Source organism: Eleutherodactylus coqui, chromosome 4, assembly GCF_035609145.1.
Source record: "Eleutherodactylus coqui strain aEleCoq1 chromosome 4, aEleCoq1.hap1, whole genome shotgun sequence".
NCBI classification, from domain to species: Eukaryota; Metazoa; Chordata; class Amphibia; order Anura; family Eleutherodactylidae; genus Eleutherodactylus; species Eleutherodactylus coqui.
The window spans coordinates 194,632,865-194,654,939 of record NC_089840.1 but is presented as its reverse complement, the minus strand read 5'-3'; the positions used below and the strand labels follow the sequence as shown (position 1 = coordinate 194,654,939).

The 22,075-nt window shown below is 42.6% G+C and overlaps 1 protein-coding gene across 1 annotated transcript in view; it reads right to left on the bottom strand.

Moving 5' to 3' along the window:
• LOC136625915 (neurotrypsin-like) overlaps positions 1-22,075 on the bottom strand; it is a 63,305-nt gene that overhangs the window by 23,978 nt on the left and 17,252 nt on the right. The window contains exons 3-11 of the mRNA XM_066600511.1: positions 19,415-19,657; positions 17,662-17,800; positions 12,317-12,489; positions 12,026-12,173; positions 10,277-10,455; positions 10,037-10,178; positions 8,254-8,456; positions 5,784-5,925; positions 5,208-5,407 (exon numbers count right to left, since the gene is read on the bottom strand). Coding sequence (XP_066456608.1) covers positions 5,208-5,407; positions 5,784-5,925; positions 8,254-8,456; positions 10,037-10,178; positions 10,277-10,455; positions 12,026-12,173; positions 12,317-12,489; positions 17,662-17,800; positions 19,415-19,657 — 1,569 coding nt within the window. The remainder of the gene's footprint in view (positions 1-5,207; positions 5,408-5,783; positions 5,926-8,253; positions 8,457-10,036; positions 10,179-10,276; positions 10,456-12,025; positions 12,174-12,316; positions 12,490-17,661; positions 17,801-19,414; positions 19,658-22,075) is intronic.

Genomic DNA, 22,075 nt, shown 5'->3' with positions numbered 1-22,075 from the left:
GGGGAACACTCTCTAAGGCCTTTGACAGCTTTCTGGCTCCCCAGCAAGACTGTGTCACCGCTCCCCAGTCAAGGCTGAGTCGGCGGGAGCACTGTAAAAGGATGGTGAGGGAGTACGTAGCCGATCGCACGACCGTCCTCCGTGACGCCTCTGCTCCCTACAACTACTGGGTGTCGAAGCTGGACACGTGGCCTGAACTCGTGCTGTATGCCCTGGAGGTGCTTGCTTGTCCTGCGGCTAGCGTTTGTCAGAGAGGGTGTTTAGTGCGGCTGGGGGAATCATCACAGATAAGCGTACCCGCCTGTCAACCGACAGTGCCGACAGGCTTACACTCATCAAGATGAACAAAGCCTGGAATTCCCCAGACTTCTCTTCTCCACCAGGGGACAGCAGCGATACCTAAACAATACATAGGCTGCACCCGCGGATGGAAGCATTGTTCTCTATCACCATCAAAAACGTGGACCTTTTAGCTTCATCAATCTGTGTATAATATTCATCCTCCTCCTCCAGCTCCTCCTCCTGAAACCTGACGTAATCACGCCGAACGGGCAATTTTTCTTAGGCCCACAAGGCTCAGTCATATCATTTTTGTAAACAATTTTTATACGTTTCAATGCTCATTAAAGCGTTGAAACTTGCACCTGAACCAATTTTTATTTTAACTGGGCTGCCTCCAGGCCTAGTTACAAATTAAGCCACATTAACCAAAGCGATTAATGGGTTTCACCTGCCCTCTTGGTTGGGCATGGGCAATTTTTCTGAGGTACATTAGTACTGTTGGTACACCAATTTTTTGGGGCCCTCGCCTACAGTGTAATTTTTTGCCCACCTGCATTAAAGCTGACGTTACATCAGCTGTGCTGGGCACTGCAATGGGATATATTTATGTACCGCCAGAGGCTTCCTGGCACCCACCCATGCTGTCGGTCCACACGGAGTTGTAACTGCATGTGTCCACTTCTAAAGAACCCCAGTCTGACTGGGGCATGCAGTGTGGGCCGAAGCCCACCTGCATTAAACATGTCATTACTTCAGCTGTGCTGGGCACTGCAATGGGATATATTTATGTACCGTCGGTGGGTGCCAGGGAGCCACCCATGCTGTCGGTCCACACGGAGTTGTAACTGCATGTGTCCACTTCTAAAGAACCCCAGTCTGACTGGGGCATGCAGTGTGGGCCGAAGCCCACCTGCATTAAACATGACATTACCTCAGCTGTGCTGGGCAATGCAATGGGATTTATTTATGTACCGCCTGTGGCTTCCTGGGACCCTCCCATGCTGTCGGTCCACACGGACTTCACAATAGGGAGTTGTAGCTGCCTGTGTCTACTTATAAAGAACCCCAGTCTGACTGGGGCATGCAGTGTGGGCCGAAGCCCACCTGCATTAAACATGACATTACCTCAGCTGTGGTGGGCAATGCAATGGGATATATTTATGTACGGCCGGTGGCTTCCTGGCACCCACCCATGCTGTCGGTCCACAGGGACTTCACAATAGGGAGTTGTACCTGTCTGTGTCTATGAATTAAAAACCCCGGTCAGGTTGGGGCATGCAGTGTGGGCCGAAGCCCACCTGCATTTAATCTGACGTTAGCTCTGCTGTCCAGGGCACTGCAATGGGATACATTTATGTACAGCCGGTGGGTTCCACGGAGCCACCCATGCTGTGGGTACACACGGAATTCCCATTGCGGAGTTGTACCTGCCTGTGACTATTTATAAAAAACCGTGGTCTGACTGGGGCATGCAGACACCTTGACAGAATAAATAGTGTGTGGCACATAGGTTCCCCATTGCTATGCCCACGTGTGCAGCTCCTGATGGCAGTGGCACAGGATTATATTTCTCATTGCTTCTGTACAGCATTGTGGGCTATCGCCCCGCCCCTTTTAAAGAGGGTCGCTGCCTAGCCGTGCCAACCCTCTGCAGTGTGTGCCTGCGGTTCCTCCTCATGGCAGACGCACTTATAAATAGACATGAGGGTGGTGTGGCATGAGGGCAGCTGAAGGCTGCGCAGGGACACTTTGGTGTGCGCTGTGGACACTGGGTCGTGCGGGGGGGGTGGGCAGCATGTAAGCCAGGAGAAGTGGCAGCGGAGTGTCATGCAGGCAGTGATTGTGCTTTGTTGGAGGTAGTGTGGTGCTTAGATAAGGTATGCATTGCTAATGAGGGCTTTTCAGAAGTAAAAATTGTGGGGAGGGGGGGGGGCAACTCTTGCCGCTATTGTGGCTTAATAGTGGGACCTGGGAACTTGAGATGCAGCCCAACATGTAGCCCCTCGCCTGCCCTATCCGTTGCTGTGTCGTTCCCATCACTTTCTTGAATTGCCCAGATTTTCACAAATGGAAACCTTAGCGAGCATCGGCGATATACAAAAATGCTCGGGTCGCCCATTGACTTCAATGGGGTTCGTTACTCGAAACGAACCCTCGAGCATCGCGATAATTTCGTCCCGAGTAATGAGCACCCGAGCATTTTGGTGCTCGCTCATCTCTAGTCACGAACAATGAAACTAGACTGCAATGTAGATGAACCGGGTTGTCTTCAGTGACGAATCCAGGTTTAGTATGGGCACCGATTACAGCAGTGTTCGTGTCTTGACACTTGGGGTTGAGCGTCTCAATCCTGCCTTTGCTGTGGAGTGGCACACTGCCCCCACTGCTGGTGTGAAGGTCTGGGAAGCCATAACATATGACATTTGGTCACCCCTTAGTAGTAGTATGAGGAACAATGACAGCTCAGTGATATGTTCAGGATATCCTGCAGCCATATATATTGCCTCTAATGGTTTCCAAGAGGCATTTTCTAGCAGGATAATACTCGGCCGCATACACAAGCGGGTCACAGGAGCCTCCACAACATTGTCACACTTGTGTAGCTGCCCAGTTGCCAGATTTATCTCCAATAGAACACGTATGAGACCATCTGGGACACCAACTTTGACAGACTATGAGTTTGCACAATCTAGTGGGTCAGTTATAGCAAATGTGGAGCGATATGCCGCAGGATACCATATGGAACCTGTATGCCTCCATGCCTGCCAGTATCACATCTTGTATCCGAAGAGGAGGCGGCCAAACAGGGTACTAGAGCCTCCATCCCCCCCCCATATCACATCTTGTATCCAATCCAGAAGCATCCCAACAGGGTACTAGAGCCTCTATGGCTGCCCATATTACATCTTGCCAACAAGCTAGAGGTGGCCCATCAGGGTACTAGAGCCTCCATGCCCGCTGTATCCCATCTTGTATCCAAGCTAGAGATGATGCAACAGGGTACTAGAGCTTCCAATGCTTGCCCTATCACATATTGTATCGAAGCTAGAGGCGGTACAACAGGGTACTAGAGCCTCCCTTCAAGAGTTTAGCCATCCATAATAAATCAGTAATAATTATTAGGACATTATAGTACCAGTGTTTCTGGTGGTGCAATGCAACACACAGCTGTGCTACATCCATCCTGATCCCTAGAATTCAGACACACAGCTCTGCTACATCCATCCTAATTCCCACACATTACACAAACAGCTCTGCTACATACATAGTTATTCCCACACATGAAACATACAGCTCTACTACATGCATCCTGATTCACACACATCACACACACAGCTCTACTACATCCATCCTGATTCACACACATTACACAAACAGCTTTGCTACATCCATAGTTATTCCCATACATGACACACAGAACTGTACTACATTCATTCTGATTTACACACATCATACACACAGCTGTACAACATCCATGCTGATGGCAAGACACTATACACACATCTGTACTACATCCATCTTGATTCCCACACATTACATACACAGCTGTAGTACATCCATCCTGATTCCCACACACGACACACAGCTGTACTACATCCACCCTGATTCCCACACGTCACACATAGCTGTACTACATCCCTTCTGATTCCCACACATTACACAAACAGCTCTGCTACATCCATAGTTATTCCCATACATGACACACAGAACTGTACTACATCCATGCTGATGGCCAGACATTACACACACAGTTGTGCTACATCCATCCTGATTCACACACATTACACAAACAGCTCTGCTACATCCATAGCTATTCCCATACATGACACACAGAACTGTACTACATTCATTCTGATTTACACACATCACACACACAGCTGTACAACATCCATGCTGATGGCAAGACACTATACACACAGCTGTACTACATCCATCTTGATTCCCACACATTACATACACAGCTGTAGTACATCCATCCTGATTCCCACACACGACACACAGCTGTACTACATCCATCCTGATTCCCACACGTCACACATAGCTGTACTACAACCCTTCTGATTCCCACACATTACACAAACAGCTCTGCTACATCCATGGTTATTCCCACACATGACACACATAGCTCTACTACATCCATGCTGATGGCCAGACATTACACACACAGTTGTGCTACATCCATCCTGATTCCCACACATCACACTCACAGCTGTGGTACATCCACATCCATCCTTATTTCCAGACATCACCAGCACAGCAGACTCATGGATACAGTGATCAGCCCCTGGTCATCTGATCGCTGACTCCACCCACACAGGTGATCACATGATGGTGACATAATCACAGGTCCTGGTAGCTGTTGGTTTATTCAATATAGAGTACTTCTACCAAACTGCAGAATGGCTCCTCCCACAGCAGCGCTAGTCACAGGGAAGTGACACTATCGCAGGTCCTTCAGCCATCCAGATCTCTGTGGTGGCAGTAGGTTGGTGTATGCTGCCAGGACCGTTGAGTTGTGTCTGAGATAATAATGGATTAGTTGTATTCTCATTTTGTTATTTTTGTCCTCCCCATCCAAGAGCCCTACCTTTGTTTTTCTTCTGTCGGTCAGGTTCTGTTTTATATATGGTGTAGGACCTGCGATGATGTCACCAGAGGCGGAACATGAGAAGAACCCACACACATACATACTAACAGACAAGTGGTTGTTAGTAGTTTGATGCTTTTTTTCTGATATTGTAATCACTTGCTTATATCAATGTTACAATCACACAGAGAAAGTTTCATTAAATTCCGACAACTCCTTCTATTTTTTCAACAATGAGTGTATTATCCATATATAGATCCTGATAGATCATTATCTAGAGTTATTTGAAAATAATTTGCTGCATAACTGATAAGAAATCTACAATATACTCAGGTACCTGTGAGTCCACTCATTTTCTTCTCTATAAAGTCACATATAACACCAGCATCTTCACTGTGCCAGCAGTTGTGTATTCCACTGTCCTGCTTCTTGCATTCAGCTATTGTGTTTTCTGTACCATTGCAATCTACATTATCCAAGTGAATTGGCCCTTGCCCTTCTCCAAAATAAGCCATTGTTCTTGCCTTTGCAGGGCCCCTAAGTAGAAAAATGTCACACTTTATTTCATTCTTCTAAATATGCACTTCATTCACAAGTTCAAATAATAGTACCTTATGCTGTTTGTAACTTTATTACACTTTTAGACATTCATTGTTTTAATGGAAGTGAATAGAGTATCACCATGGGTTGTTACCCCACTTTTCAGGGATCCTTAATAGCACATATAGATAAATTACCAACAGTTTATTTCCCACTAAATCCCTATTTGAGTGTCAAACTCTGTTGCAAATATGGTGTGCAGCTCTCTGGGAATTGCTGGTAAATTATGAAAAACTAAAAAAAAGTAACAAAATGCTTAGAATTATTATGACTAAACATTTGTGGCATGGACCAAACAAAAGGAAATATTCACCTGTGTCCTAGCTGGCGACAAACAACAACTGCATCATTGTCAGTCCAGCCGTCATCGCACACGCTGCCCCACTCTCCATTCAGGAACACCTCCACTCTGCCTTCTTTAGTACTTTCTCCATCCATCAGCCGAACAGGGGGTCCTAAAAAGTGTCACAATACTACATTTCACTTAGAACTGAAATATAGTAGTATTATATATCCGTGTAGTATGGATCTGTGATAAAGGACACATACGAACAAATACAGTATCTCCATGTGCCTTCAACTTTATACACACTAAGTGTTCTTCTTAAATGTGCTCAACTGTATTGTGAATCCGTGTTGTACAATTCTGTTATACGCTTGTGGCACACTGAGGCTTTTTTATATATTACATATTCATACACAATTGGTGAGAAAATATATTGTGGAAAGAGCCTATGTATGCAATATCACAATGCTGGTCTTGGGTTCTGTTCCACTGGATTAGCACATCATAGCAAATGTGGTGTCAAATTTCAAAAAGTGGTCAAAAAGTGAACCCAGAAACTACAGACTGGTAAGTCTAACTTCTATTGTTTGTAAAATGTTTGAAGAATTTCTAAGAGATGCTATCCTGGAGGACCTCAAGGAAAAAAGCTGTATAACTCTGTATCAGTATGGGTTTATGAGGGATCGCTCCTATCACACCAATCTGATCAGCATCTATGAGGAGGTAAGTTCTAGACTGGACCAGGGAGAGTCAATGGTTCTTGTATATCTCGACTGCTCCAAAGCGTTTGATACTGTGCTGCATAAAAGGTTGTCATATAAAATGAGAATGCTTGGTCTGGGCGAGAATGTGTTAGGACTAAGGGAAACAAGAATAGCCTGATACGGACCAAAGCGTGGTTGATTTACGAGTCTTGGTCCTGTGCGTCAATTCGGGCCAATAGTAAAAACACGGTGCAAAATTAAAGCTTTTGCAATCCAGTGGGAGCAGGTCAGGTCCTTGGCTGTTAGTTACAGCCAAGGACCTGGGAGAGAAGGCAGAAGCAGTTTTAACCACTTCTGCCTTCTGTCTTACAGGCTACATAGCAGTCAATGAGCACTATGTAGTGAATAGAGAAAGCAGTGTTACTTCCACTATTCAACCCGGTGATCACATGATCGCTAGGTGCCCACTGGTACGGCAGAGCAGCAGGGTCCTAGCAGACTCACATCAGCTCTGCCAGTGACTACTGTTACTACAGAGGTTATTTTTTTTTCTGAAACTGGGGCTAATATGGATGCCCCAGCTACAGCGGAAAAGAGAGGGAAAAAAAGACAATCTGAATGACCCACAAAGGTCATGGGGGACCTAGATGTTAAAAATATATATTTACAAAAATAAGTTTAAAAAATAGAATAGAATAAAAAAAAAATATGACGCCAAGCAAAAGGGCACCGTTTCCATATCTGCCCTGTAATCTTGAGACTGTACAAATTATATATCAAAACATCCGGTTTACCGTAAATATACTCAATTTAAAAATAAACAACTTTAATTTTTTTAAATCTATTTTTTTAGCTTTTTACCCCTAATAAAACAAAAGAAGTGAAAAAGTCAGTGAAAAAAATAGCCCTATATGTCGCAAAAAAAAAAAACGCAGCAAAAATTATTTTGGTAGCTAAAGAAAAGAACATAGGACAGTAAAACCATCACATGGGTAAAATCCCTAAAAAGTGGCTGGTCCTTAAGGGGTTAACAAACATAATCAATGCTTCTCTTATATCCCACAGCAGCACAAATGATAGGGATCTAGTAAGTAGTAACCCCCATGAGGTCTTCTTGCAAAACTGCATTCAGAACTGAATGACCAAAGGCCAGTACGTCTGAAAAACGTTCATTCATTCTGTACTAATTGTACTATACGCCTCCAGCAGGAACAGTAGGAATTGCAAAAGTGCTTTCCATCTGTCCACCTGCATAGGACAGGAAAATCCTTATCACTAGGAGATTGCTGCCCCTATATAGAAGGCATAAGAGGATGGGTTAATTATATTAAGTATGTTATTTATTTACTTGATTTCATTAAAATTCCATCTGTCTTGGCAGTCCACAGGGGCCAAACACCCCCATCATCATTTGTCCTACTGTGGGATGTAAGAGAACATAGATTCCTAGACCATTAGGTAACAGACTGATGTAATTTTAATTGAGTTCTAATAGTAATTATATGTATTATTACTACTATTATTATACATTTTTCCAATAAACTGTCATGACATTGGACATCAATAAGTATAATCAAAACTATCAAAATATACAGATTTTTGCTGGAATTTATATGTTCATACTATAAACAGCAAAACAATAAGTAGTGTATTTTATAGAAATGTTGTATATTTTATAGAAAGTAACAATGAGGATCCCCAATAAGACATGGATGTTCTGGGAATGTATATGTTTGGCAAGAAAGAAATTATGTGTCGTGTAGCTTGCTACTTCAGATGAACCAAGTTATTACCAGAAGGTGTTTCAACAATGTCATTGCTGTCATTTGAGCAGCGGACGCCGATGTCCTCAGAATGAGAGCAGTCATGCTGGCCCCAGCTACTATGCGAACACTCCACTAGAGAGCGCTCCGTGCCTGTACAAGCCACATCATCCAAAAATATCAGCCCATCTCCAGGTCCAAACTCTGCTTTTGATGCTAAGCTGGAGGGACCGCTGAAAAGAGCAATAGATAATATGTTACAGTAGTATTGCAGTCATATACAGGATATGAAATATCATTTATCTCAACACATCTAATCAATCTGTCTTGATGCTTCTTTATTACTCCAAATAGACATGCACCGTTTCAACCCCAACTTGGGTCTTTGTCAAGCACAAAGACCCCAGTTGGGGTTGACACGTTGGATGTCTATTCGGAGTAATAAAGAAGCATCAAGACAGATGCATTTCTTTTAAGCACTCGGCTATGCTACTCCTCATTTGCATCATCTGAAGTGACAGTTCAATGTGTAGACCTATAGGATCTAGCAATATTGCTTCAGCAGCGTTAATATCGAATTAGGGTAGAAAATGTGATTTGAGAACGATTTGATATGCAATCCCATTATCTACCATCTTCAACCGTTTAAGTTAAAGAAAAGCTGCCATTTCTCCCAAAGGGGTAGACAGTTAGACGGCGCTATAGGTGCCTACATCCTTTTCTAGACGAGTTGACTACCAAATTAGAATGAAACCAAAGCATTGAGATGTTGGTCACCTTGCTGCCTACCACTGTTTACATCCAAACTATACTGGCTCAGTACATGCCCTAGTGGTGGCCATACACCATTTAATAATGCTCGATTGGCCAACAGACTTTTCTCCTGACTCTACCCCCCTCTATGCACATGCATGCTTGGTCAAACATGCATGTGTTCTCAGTGAGGAGAGAGAATATGCTGCTGCCAGACACCTCAAGTGGTGGATTATCTTCCTTGAGAACAAAAGGATTGGGAATGGTGAAATCCAAGTTGTCTGACCTATCTTATCCCTGACACTGGCTGACAAGAAAAAGTCAGGATACCCCCATTTACATTTGATGGTTGGCCAGGCTTGTTGAAATCAGGACTGGTTGAACAGTGTTTATGGTCACTTTCGTGTTATGGATGTAAGAAGCCCTCTCCTCCACCCTACATAAAGATGGTGATGCCATATGTCATGTTCTCTTCCACAGCTATTCTGCCACATGACACATTAAAGTTGCGGGTTGTGCAACAAATTTTGCATTACAGTCAAGGAGAATCAAGTTAAGCCCATGGCTGGATCTCCTCAGGTTCCCTGCATACAGCAGCTTTTAAAGAAATCTTTTCACCATGATGTAGCATGAACCCAGGACAGGTATGCCTATTGCCCCCGTGTATGTGTTATCCTCAAACACTGTGGTGCCTAAGAATAAACACACTTTAAAGTTTGACTTGGAACAGACTAAGAGTCATAGAGGCGGGTTACGCCAGTCTTTCCTTTCCCACAGCATGTCAACTGACAGCACTCTCCTTATACACAAGCATGGAGAGGAACTGTCAGTCAACATACTAAGGCTTGGGAGAGGCCGATGCAGCCCACCTCTTTGACTCAATATTCTGTTTCGAGACAAACTTTAAAGTGCGTTTATTTGTAAATGCTGCAGCGTTTCTGAATAACATATTTACAGGAGCACAGTGCATATCTGTCCTGGGATCATGCTGCACATGGTTTGGGCAGCATAAACCCAATGACAGGTTCCCTTTAATTATTGAAGCAAAATGTTGAAATACCTAAAGCCCAACTGTCTGCAAACCACCTTGGCATTATGTTCTGTCCAACCATCATCACATACAGTTCCCCAGTCTCCACTGTAAAATACTTCCACTCGTCCTTCACCCGCACTTGGACCACCAGATAATCTCAGAGCTCCATCTGTAGAAGGCATAAAATATAGGTACTTTAAATACTCTCAAAATGGATTTATTTCATATTTGTAATGACTTCCCTATACAACCAAAACTCTAATCTACCTATAAAAGGATTGCAGGAAACTCCAGCATCTTCAATGTGGTCACAGTTGTGATGTCCCCAATCGTTCTTCTTACAGGAATCTAATGAAGATTCATTGCCCAAGCACTCTACTTCATCAAGCAATATGGGACCAGTACCTTGTCCATAGTGAGCCCATACCCAGGCTTTTGGCTTCCCACTGAAATATAAAATGAAACTGCACCATTTATAACTGTTTGGACAGCATGAATTTTAAGGGGTTCATAGCAGAAATTTTAGGGCTTATGGATAACATAGAAGTGGATAACATAGAAGAGTCAGACGTTGCTAGTAAGGGTGGCTCCAACTTTGGCAAAACTGACCCATCTATGTATTGAATAATCTGCAACTCATTTGAATAACCACCAAACAATATTACATTCCTGCCGCAGCAACAGGGAAATATGTGGTCAGCGGGAGCTTCACCCAAGCATGACAGCTCTTGGTTCCAGGAGACACACCTGCGTCAATAAGACTATCTTGAATGGTTATCATTTGATAACTGAAGTTAAAGATGGTTAGCAGATCTGGCACTCATCTTCATAGTAAAATGATGCCTTCATAAAGCAATCTATAAAGGACCAGACGCTTTTTAGGGATTTTACCAATGAGGTGGTTTTAGGGCTCTATTTTTTTTCTTTAGCAACCAAAATTATTTTTTTGCTCTTTTTTTTAATGACATATGGGGCTATTTTTTATATCTTTGTTCACTGAATTTTTTTTTCAGATTTTTGTTTAAATACAGGTAAAAAGATAATTTTTTTTTACTTTATAGTTTATTTTAAAAATTAGTATATTTACGCAAAAAATAAAAAATCGGTTCCCCATTTTGTTTTGGATATTTTGATATATGATTTATATGATCTCGGATTACAAGGCACATACAATACGGTTTTAATTGGCGTCGGCTGTGGTTTTTTCTTTTTATATATATATATATATATATATATATATATATATATATATATATATATAATATATATATTTTATTCTGTAATTTTTTTTCGTAACTATTTTTTTAACATCTATGACTCCATGACATCATATAAGACCTCTGTGGGTCATTCACATTATCTTTTTTTAAATTTTCCACTGTAGTTAGGGCATTCATAGGAGCCCCTTTACAGAGGAAAGCATCCCCCAGTAGTGACAGTAGTCACTGTGAGAGCTGATCTGGGTCTGCCAAGACCCTGCAGCTTTGCTGTGACAGTGGGTACCTGGTGATCATATGATTGTTGAATCGAACAGCAGAAGCGACAGTCCCGCTTTCTCTGTTCACTACATAGCACTCATTGAGAGCTAAATCGCCCACAAGAGAGAAGGCAGAAGCATTTAAAAAAAGCTTTTCCTTTCTCCTCCAGGTCCGCGGCTGTCACTGACATTTTAGAACCCGACCTGTGAGATTGCAGAAGCAGGAGCTTTAATCATGCACACATTTTTACTATGATGTGGAATTAAAGCCCAACAAGTGCTGTATACTCGTATATTTATAGCTCTTGGTCCTTATCAGGTTAACTAAAACAGTTAACTAAAACAGTGCAACTAAAACAGTGAGGTTGGCCAATAACAGTAACTCAGAAATTAGTTGTCATTTTTGTGATTTTTCTTTCAGTTTAGAAAATACTTGCATTTATTTGACATTGTGCAGGGAATACAAAGGAAACGGCAACATCTGCATATTGAGAGGTAATCATGATGACTATGTACAAGTTAGAGTAGCTGATACTCACTTAAATCCTAATTGTCTGCATATAACTTCAGCATCTTTGTCATCCCAGTGATCATCACAAATTGTTCCCCAATGCCCCTTAAAATACACTTCAACACGACCCTCAAAACGATCCTTTCCTCCAACCAGACGGAGAGGGGGCTTTAAACCTGCTCTTCAGAGAATGAAGAATAAGATCTTATTAGTAGTGATGATTAGTGACCTTAGATACAAGGACAGCAGGCTCGAGAAGCAATTGTCTGAATTGTGCTAGGAACTATTTAGTAAAGTTATTCACGTGTTAAAAATTTACCTTCTGGAGGAGAGCAGGCGATGGCAGCGACCTTTCCATTGCTGCAACCTTTGCCTTGGGTATAGCGGCAGTGTAGTAAGGCTTTCTCATCCCCTCGGCAATTGGCAGATTCGAGATGTACTGGGGTCCTCCAAGAAATATAATCGGGGATCTTGTTGGCTGTGCCAATCTCACTGTTAAAATCATTAGTACAATATATGGCTGCCACATTTACCATGACAGATACACAAGTCACCACAAGTTATAATACACATCTGATGTCCAAAACTTTTAGAATGCCTGAAAATGTACTTTTTGGGGTATTTGTCACACACATGTGGCAAATCTGGAAGTGTGACCCGCCCCAGTCTTTTAGGAAATCATACCAGCTTCAGAATTGATGTTATTGAGTTATGGAGAGACTAACGGACATCACTTTGCATGTGTTCAAGTTGAAACTGCAGTGAATACCCAGTCTATCAGGAACACACGGTGATGTCAATAAACAGCAGGAAAACATGGTTGTACGTATGGAGGGGGAGAGATACCAAATGGGTTCGGCAGTGGAAACGCCTCTTTGGATGGTTCGATAGTAAATAGCATAACTATGTGGGAAGTTTGGATATTTGGATTCATACCATTTACTTGGATGAGCTAAATGGAGCAGAGAGACTTCATTTCCGCTATTAGTGTGAAAGCCGGCCCAATTCAGATCTTACCATGTTCTCCTTTAGCCTCATTCACACGAGTGTATTCATTGTCATGCCGGCCGCATCGCGACTGAAAATTGCATCTATGTAGAATAGCCGCGATCAAGTACCGAGCTTAATTAACGTTTTGTTGTTCATTCACACAGGTGTATCACGGGAAAAATACGTCACAGCCCAGAAATTCTTTAGTCGGCAGAAACCTCGGAATGACTTCTAAGAGCTTCAATAGCTTAAATAGTAGGAGCTGTCTTCTTTTCCAAGTGTTGGACACAGGTAAACTCCCTCCCCATCCCTTTTTTAAGCTCTGATAGGAGTCTATGGGAGCTTCCAGCGGTTTTCAGCAAAAGATAGGTCAAGACCTATCTTTTTACACGGCAAGAAAATGGTTCGCTGCTTTCTCGTTTTGATAGCGTGATTTTTTCAGGCAACTGAAAATCGCTCATGTCAATGAATGCATTGGAATCCAATGCTTCACATGGTAGCAATTTTCAGCCAACGTTATATTGTGGCTAAAAAGCCGTGTAAAAGCACTGGTGTGAATGAGTTTTGGAAGAGGGTGCCCTTTCTCCAGCTACAAATAATGCAAAAATGAAAAAGGGTACAATAAATGCATATAAATAACACATAAGTAAACAAGCGCAATGCAGTCTTGTTAAATGAGGTTAATACATACACTGTATACAGGGTGTGTCAAAAGTGTGGAAACACCCATCTAGAATGAGAACAGTTTGACAGACTTTGATCTGATTTTGCATAAAAGCTGTTAGGGAATGTCACCTAAATAATGGCTATTGTGAATGCCGCCATATTGGATTTGACTCTAATTTTTACAATGGGAAGGTAGGTGTGTGATATACCTAACTGGCAGAGAATTTCACCAGGAAAACAGTGGTGTGCTGCATTTTAACATAAATTTATTCATTGTCATGTTAACACAATTATTTCTCTTCACTACAGGAAATGTGATTGATGGCGTTAACTCAAGTACACCATGTTGAGATTGTCCTCCATTGGTGTCCCAACATCTGCAATTTATAAGGATGCCATTTATACATAGATACAATTTGCTGTATGGAGGCATGGCTAACCCCACATTCTTGATACAGATAACACGTGTTACGCTGTGGGCTCTTGCTGAATGAAGGCAGAACAGCAGTTGCTGATGCTTCATGAGTTACAGTTTTTGGTCGTCCAGATTTTGGTTTATCAGCAACAGAACCTTTTTCTTGGAATTTGGAAAGCAGTTTGACCATTGTACTGAGGGTAATGGGAGGTCTGATTGGGCGGTATTGATTAAAATCTACTGTGATGACACGTGCACTTCATTCACCTGACATAAGGATGATCTCAATACTTTCTGCTGGAGATAAGGCCATCATTCACATTGAAAAATTTCATATATCACACACCTACCTTCCCAATGGAAAAATTAGAGTTGAATCTAAGATGGTGGCATTCAAAATATCCGTCATGTTGGTCACATGGTCTAACAGTTTTTTTTCCATCCCCTGCAGCTTGTATGCAAAATTGGATCACTGTTTGCCAAACCTTTTTCATTCTATATAGGTGTTTCACCTCTTTTGAAATACCCTGTAGCAGGTCTATCCGGCAACAGTGAACATGGGGTCTACAAGGATGGTAACATAATGGGATAAAAAGAAAAAACAATATGCAAAAATAAACATGTCATATATATTGTCTTTTCCTTGCAGAATGTGCTACTTTTATCTTATTACATTACCATAGCACTTTCATATTTATGTATTATACATTTATGTATTTTTCCCTTTTTCTCTGTTGCATTATTTTGTAGCTGGAGAAAGAACGCCCTCTTCCGGAAACACTGTCAATTGTTTTTATTGGAACAACAATTAAAGGGGTTCTGTCATTAAATAAAAAAAAAATTAATACTTACCTATTCCTCCCCCGTCAGTCTTCTTACCACATCTTCTCTTCGCCGATATTCTCATGGCTCCTCCAGTCCACCGAATCACCTCACCTCCAACCTCTTCTTCCTGTGATGTTACATACAATTTAAACATTCTCCTTCTGGCAAGTCCGTGTACCTGGTCAACAGTGACGTAGCGTTCACTGCCTAGCAGGGAATGTCTACTCCTATGCTGGGCTACTGCTGCGACTGTAAATGTGTGCTGTTTTGCAGAAATAGTATATGAACACTTGCGGCGAGACAGTGCGCATGAGCAGTCTTGTCAATAGCTCAGCACTACCTGCTAAGCTGTGAACGCTACGTCACTAGCAGAGGCATAACTTGAATCTTCTGGGCCCCAGAGCAAAATTTATAACAGGGCCCCCAAATATAATATTTTATTCATAGTGCTGGGCTCACTATATGGAGAAGAGAGGCCTTATGGGCCACTTAATGCTACTGGGCTCAGGTGCGACCGCATCCCCTGCATCCCCTATAGTTACGCCCCTGGTCACTAGTGATACTACCACACTGACCTGCCGGAAGGAGACTCCCGAGAATGGACGCTCCAAAACAGGAACAAGATGATTCGGCTGGCTGGAGTAGAGATGACCTGGGGGACTAGAGGAGCCAGGAGAAGATTGGTGAGGAGAAAATGAGGTAGGAAGACTGATGGGGGAGGAATAGGTAAGTATTAGAGATGAGCGAACGTACTCGTTACGAGTACTTACGCACCCGAGTACCGCCATTTTCGAGTGCTGCAGTACTCGGGCGTAAAGATTCGGGGGGCGCCGTGGCGGCACGGGGGGTAGCAGTGGGGAGTGGGGGGGAGAGGGAGAGAGAGAGGGCTCCCCCCTGTTCCCCGCTGCTCCCCCCCGCACCGCCGCGCCTCTCCCCGCCCCCCGGCGCCCCCCGAATCTTTACGCCCGAGTACTGAAGTACTCGAAAATGGCGGTACTCGGGTGCGTAAGTACTCGTTACGAGTACGTTCGCTCATCTCTAGTAAGTATTGATTTTTTTTCTAATGACAGAACCCCTGTAAAGATTGTTGCATGATTTGTAGCAAATATGCCTTGTTTGTGCAGTCCTCCTGCAAATCTCTGGTCTATTCTGGGTTCAGGAGAGGGTAACCAGTGGATTTAGCATCAATACTCACTTTCCGTGTTCCCAGGGTTTGTCCCGCCACACATATGTGTATACTGTAGCTGGACATGAGATAAGTAGCAGCCGAAGGACAGCTTATTTCCCTGACTCCACCATAGATATGTCTGCTGGGTCAGCTAACAAGGACATGTTATTTCTATGATAAGAGCCATATAAACAGACAACTCGGAAAGCACTGGTTGGGTACAACTTGTCCTTGTTTACTACTAACCATAGACATGAGATCTATGGCCAGCTTACGGTTCACTTGGAAACACACCATGAAAAGAGAAAAAGACACTATTAGGCTTCATTCTCACGAGCGTTTTTACGCCATTTTGCCGCAATAAAACTTCGGTCGAAAATCGCTACCATGTGAAGCATTGGATTCCAATGCATTCATTCACATGGGCGATTTTGAAAAAAAACACATATATCATTAAATTGCTGACCTTTTTCTAACGCCGCTTTGTCTCACAGTGTCAAAAGATAAGCTTTGACCTATCTTTTACAAAAAAACACTGGAGGCTGCCATAGACTCCTTTGGTAGCTGTAAAAAAATGGGAAGGGGAGGGAATTTACCTGCGTTCCGCGCTCGGAAAAGAAGACAGCTCTCTAAAGTATTTTAGCTATTTAAGCTAATAGAAATCATTCTACTTACTGACTGACGGAATATCGCACTGCAACATTTTTTTCACGCAATATGCTCATGTGAATGGATGAGAAAACGCTAATTAATTTCAGGAATAGATCACGGGTATTCTTTTCTATTGCAATTTTAGGCCAAATGCGGCCAGCGTGAAAACGAAGACGCTCGTGTAAATGAGGCCTTAACCTATTAGAGACTGCAATACGGTTTATAACTGACCCCACTAATGGGCTTTAAACTTGCATATACATCTTTTTAAGGGGGTTGCTTAGCTGACTATTGACAGCCAGGCTCCTGCTCAAACTGCCAGTAGCAAGGAAACCTCAGATCCTTACAGTTTAACCCCTTACATGCCACAATCAATAGCAACTGCAGCATGTAAGTAGATGACAGGGGGTCCTTCTGTCACCCATCAGTACCCAGCAGTACAATCGCATAGTACCAATGGGTTTCTATGGCAACAAGAAGCTTGATAATGGCCTCAATACCTGCCATGTAAATCAGCCTATTAGACCCTGCTTTCCACATAGTCTAAGAGGCTGCTGTCATAGGCTTAGTAGAATGCACTACATAAATAATGCAGTGTATTATCTGTGCAATTGAACAATCGCATCTTCAAGTCCCCTTCAGGCCTAAAAATAATTTAGTAAAGTTTAAAAATATCAGTTTTAAAAAATATATGCAAATTCCACAACATTTTTTTTAAATGCATAAAATTTTTATGCGTTTTTTTTTAAAGTGTACTGTGCATGACCGACGGTGAGCCTCCACAGTCATCCGCAGTACAGAAAGAGAAGGTATGCAAGGTTGCCGGCAGCCAGATTTCATGTGGGAACACACATGCGGAATGCTCGCCTAAGGGGTTAAAACAACCAATTGGCATGTTTTTTGTTGCAAAGGTGCAACGATACACAAAATACCAGAGCCTGAAACTGACCTGATTCCAAGCTGTCTGCAAACCACACTTGCATCCCAATCTGTCCAGTAGTCACCACATACGGTTCCCCAAACTCCCTTAAAATAGAGCTGTACTCCACCACTGCGGGAAGAAGGACCACCCAGCAGACGAATAGCACCTGTAAGATGTAAGTGTATTTCTCAGCATGATATAAGCATAAATAATCAGCATTGACTAAAGTATAATTATTCCTACACCACCAGTGAAGAACAGACATCACTTATCAAGATTAAAGGAGAGAAGGAATTAATTCTTAGCCCTATGATACATATCCATGATAGGAACAATATAGCAACTTTCTTATAAAAAAAACAAACAGCGCCACACGTGTTTTTCAGGTTGTGTCAGGTATTACAGCTCAACCTTCTTTCTTTAAAACAGCTGAACTGCAATATCGGACAAAGCCCAGAGACAAGTGCAGGCGCTGTTTCGAAATCAGACATGCTTTACTAAATCTGTAAAATCCTAGAAATTATTGCATTAACAGAGACTTTGATGTTAACCCCTTAAAGACCAGGGTGTTTTGGTCCTAAAGAACCAGACATTTTTTAGGGATTTTACCCATGTGGTGGTTTAACTGCCCTATTTTTTCCCCACCTACCAAAATTATTTTTGCTGCGTTTTTTTCCCCATGACATATATGGCTATTTTTTTATATCTTTTTTTCACTGACTTTATCCACTTCCTAGTTTTATTAGGGGTAAAAAGGTAACAAGAAAACTTTTTTTTTAATTTATAGTAGTTTATGTTTAAAATTATTACCTTATGCTAAAATAAAGTACAGGCATGGGTTCCTCATTTTGTGTAGTTTGGGATTATGGCAACAGTTTAAGTAGGTGTCAGCGATGGGTCATTTTCCGTTTATATATATATATATATATATATATATATATATATATATATATATATATATATATATATATATATATATATATCATTTTTTTCAATTTTATTTAAATTTCATTCTGTAATTTTTTTAAACTTATTTTTGTAACTTCTTCTTTAACATCTCTGTCCCCCATGATGTCATATAAGATGTCTAGGAGTCATTCACATTGCTTTTTTTTTATTTCACACTTTTCACATAGGAGCTGCATCAATTGGAGCCCCAGTTACGAGGGAAAACACCCCCATGGTGTGACAGTAGTCACTAAATGAGCAGATCTGAGTCTGCTATGACCCTGCAGCTCGGCCGTGGCAGGGGGCACCTGGCGGTCATGTGTTAACGGGTTCGAATAGCAGAAGTAACACTTCTGCTTTCTCCCTTTATAACATAGCGCTCATTGAATGCTATGTAGCTTGCAAAGGCGAAGGCAGAAGTGGTTAAAAACTGCTTCTGCCTTCTCCTCAGGGTCCTTGGCTAACAGCCAAGGCCCCGAACTGCTCCTGCTAGATTGCAGGAGCTTTAATTCTGCACCATATTTTTGCTATCGACCAGGATTACAGCCCAAGACCAATCAATGTAAATTTACTGTGCTTGGTCCTTAAGGGGTTAAGGTTGAACGACTGGAGATTTTTTTTAAAGTTGGATTTCACTTCTAAATGAGTACTTTGTGTGATGATCAAGTTAAACTGATATACTGTAGTAAACGATGAAGCATACTGGTTCAGCAGACAAAATTGTTGATTTTCGTTTTTGTATGTAAGTAATAAGAGCCCCTTGACTGTGCAGCCGCGGGGTCAGTGATTTCATCTCTACGGTACATTTACTGGCCGTGAAGCATACACATACCCTGGCTGCAGTCACAGTGAGCCCAGCTGATCGTTCCTGACTGCTGGCGATAAAAGCACCACGGGGCAGTTCCTCCATCTGGAGTCCTGCAGTAGCTGTGATATCCAAGTCCTCGCCCTGGATATTGCTTCATGTAGTCAGGAAATTCGGCCCAGTTCAGACAATCCGAGCCAGACTCCGTTACAGAAATCGAACCATTGTAATAGCCAAGAGAATCTACCCCATCAGAGCAGAGGTTGTAACCTGCGCAGGACATAATAGCTGCAATCAGTTGTATTGATGCTGTTATTATAGTTCATCCAGCAATTACAGGAGGAAAACATTGAAACAGTAAATTGCCCAACAGGATACAGCAACATTTTAATTATGATAAAGTGAAAAACTGAATATTATTAGTATAATATATACTGTATGCACCTTAGTGAGAGTGACAACACACCAATCTTCTGGGCTGTACGAAAGTGAATGTTAGATGACAATGAGGCAAGGTACGCCCTAGTCGAACAGTTGGGTTAGGCAGCTTTTACATCTGCGGTAGGGGTTCCGGTTTTCTGCTCCGTTATGGGAGCAATAAAGGGGAATCCCTGGCTGGACAGATCCATCTTATAGCAGAACCAAATGGACTCCATTGACTTTAATGAGGTCCGATGGTCTCCATTCAGCTGTCCAGAAATTTACCGGTCAGAAAAGTCCTGCATTTTGTACCAGATCTGCGATGAAGCCTACAAACGAAGGTTCCTAGTGCAGATATGAAAGCAGCGTCACCTAACTGCTGGGTTAATGCTCACGCAGCTTAGGGTTTGTCTGAAATTAAAGAAAAGAAAAATTTGCCACCACCAGATACTACTAGTAGGTCCCAGGCAGGGAAGCCAACAAGCCCCTTTGCCTTGGCCAGGGTACTTAGCTAAAGGGCTAGAGCAATGCACTGAATCTTTGCACCGAATGTATGAAAGTACAATGCAGTACTGAGAGTGTAATCGTGAAGGCAAAAAGTGCTATTCCTTTCTCTTGGCAGCAGTTGGTAGTAGTCTGAGTCTGCTCTGTCAGGTATCTACCACTTGATGGGCTGAATAGCATAGTTAGCCAGTATACATACAAGAATCTCATGAATCCCATTAAAGTCAATGGATCAGTTAGGCCCAGGATTGTTTGCCTTAAAGGCATTGTACCAGGGACATAAGTTATCCTCTTCACAGTTTAGGGCAGTGGTGGCAAACCTATGGCACAAGTGCCAGAGGTGGCCATCTCTGTGGGCACGCACACCATTTGTTACTAGTACTACTAGAATAAGGTGACCAGATGTCCCAATTTAGGTGGGACAGTCCCGCTTTGTGACCCTGTGTCCTGCTGTTGCTAAGTAAGACAGGTTTTTGTCCCACTTTTGGGATGTTGGATGACCATGAAAGTGATTACCAACCAGGGTGCCACATCCCCAGCTGGTAATAACTCAGTGGCACTGTACAGGCACACACACTTCCTCCAAGAAGAGAAGCAGCAGTGCTTTGACAACAAGGAGGAGTTAAGTGTATTGGTCTCATGGGGTGCTATTGCTACTGGGGCTACAGTAGGGGTCACTATTACTACTGGGGTAATATTAGTAATAGTGTCCCCTATATTTGTAATAATGTCCCCTATATTGGTCCCAGTAGTAATAGTATTACTACTGAGGCCAATATAGGGGGTCGCTAATACTACTGGGGCTAATATAGAGGACACTATTACTACTCAGGCCTCTCTGCACATGGCAGCATACCTCAAGCTGACTTAGGCCGCTTTCACACAGCTGTGAAAAATGCACAAATCTCGCACGAATATGAATTCCCTTTTGTTTTATACATGAGCAATTTTTTCCTGCATCACGGGAAAAAAATCGCCGAATGTCCTATCTTTGGGAGTTCCCTTGGAACTTATTACCCATTGTTTTCAATGTGATAGGAAAACACAATCGGCGTGCAATGTGCACGCGAGTGCAATGCAAGGTTTTTTCATCGAAAATAATGGGAAACACTTGTCGATCCTCCAACGTGGCTGGAAGCGGCCTCAGTATTCATATTAAATTGCCCTGTTGGCACTTTGCAATAAATAAGAGGGTTTCAAGTTGCAGTTTGGACGCTTGTTCTCTAAAAGGTTCACCATCATTGGTATAGGTGATAACTTGCTGATCGTGGGGGTCTCTGCTGAGACTTCCACCAATCCGGAGAACAGGGGTCCCATGTCCCCCTCTTCTTTCATTACAGTCATGCTTCTCCTACCCACAGTGATGTCACATTGAAAGGAGCTGTGGCCCCGCATGCACGGCTACCGCTCCATTCATTTCAATGGGGTGACGGAAATACCAGAGCGCTTCCCGCTCAGCTATCTCCAGCAATCCCATTGAAACTGACTGCAGCGTCAGCATGCTTGCATGACCAGCGCTCCATTTGATCTCCTCCCTACTCTGGGGCTGCAGTAAGCCCTCAGTGAAGAGGATGGGGAGAACGGGCCCCCTGTTCTTGGGATTAGCAGGGATCTCAGCAGTGATACTATACTGTGAATAGAGATAACGTGTGATCCTGGTACAACTGTTTAAAAATAGATCCACCATAGATCTATTAGAAACTAAAGTTTTGACCCCAAAATGGAGAATTTAAAATAATCAGGACCCCAGAAACATGATATTGG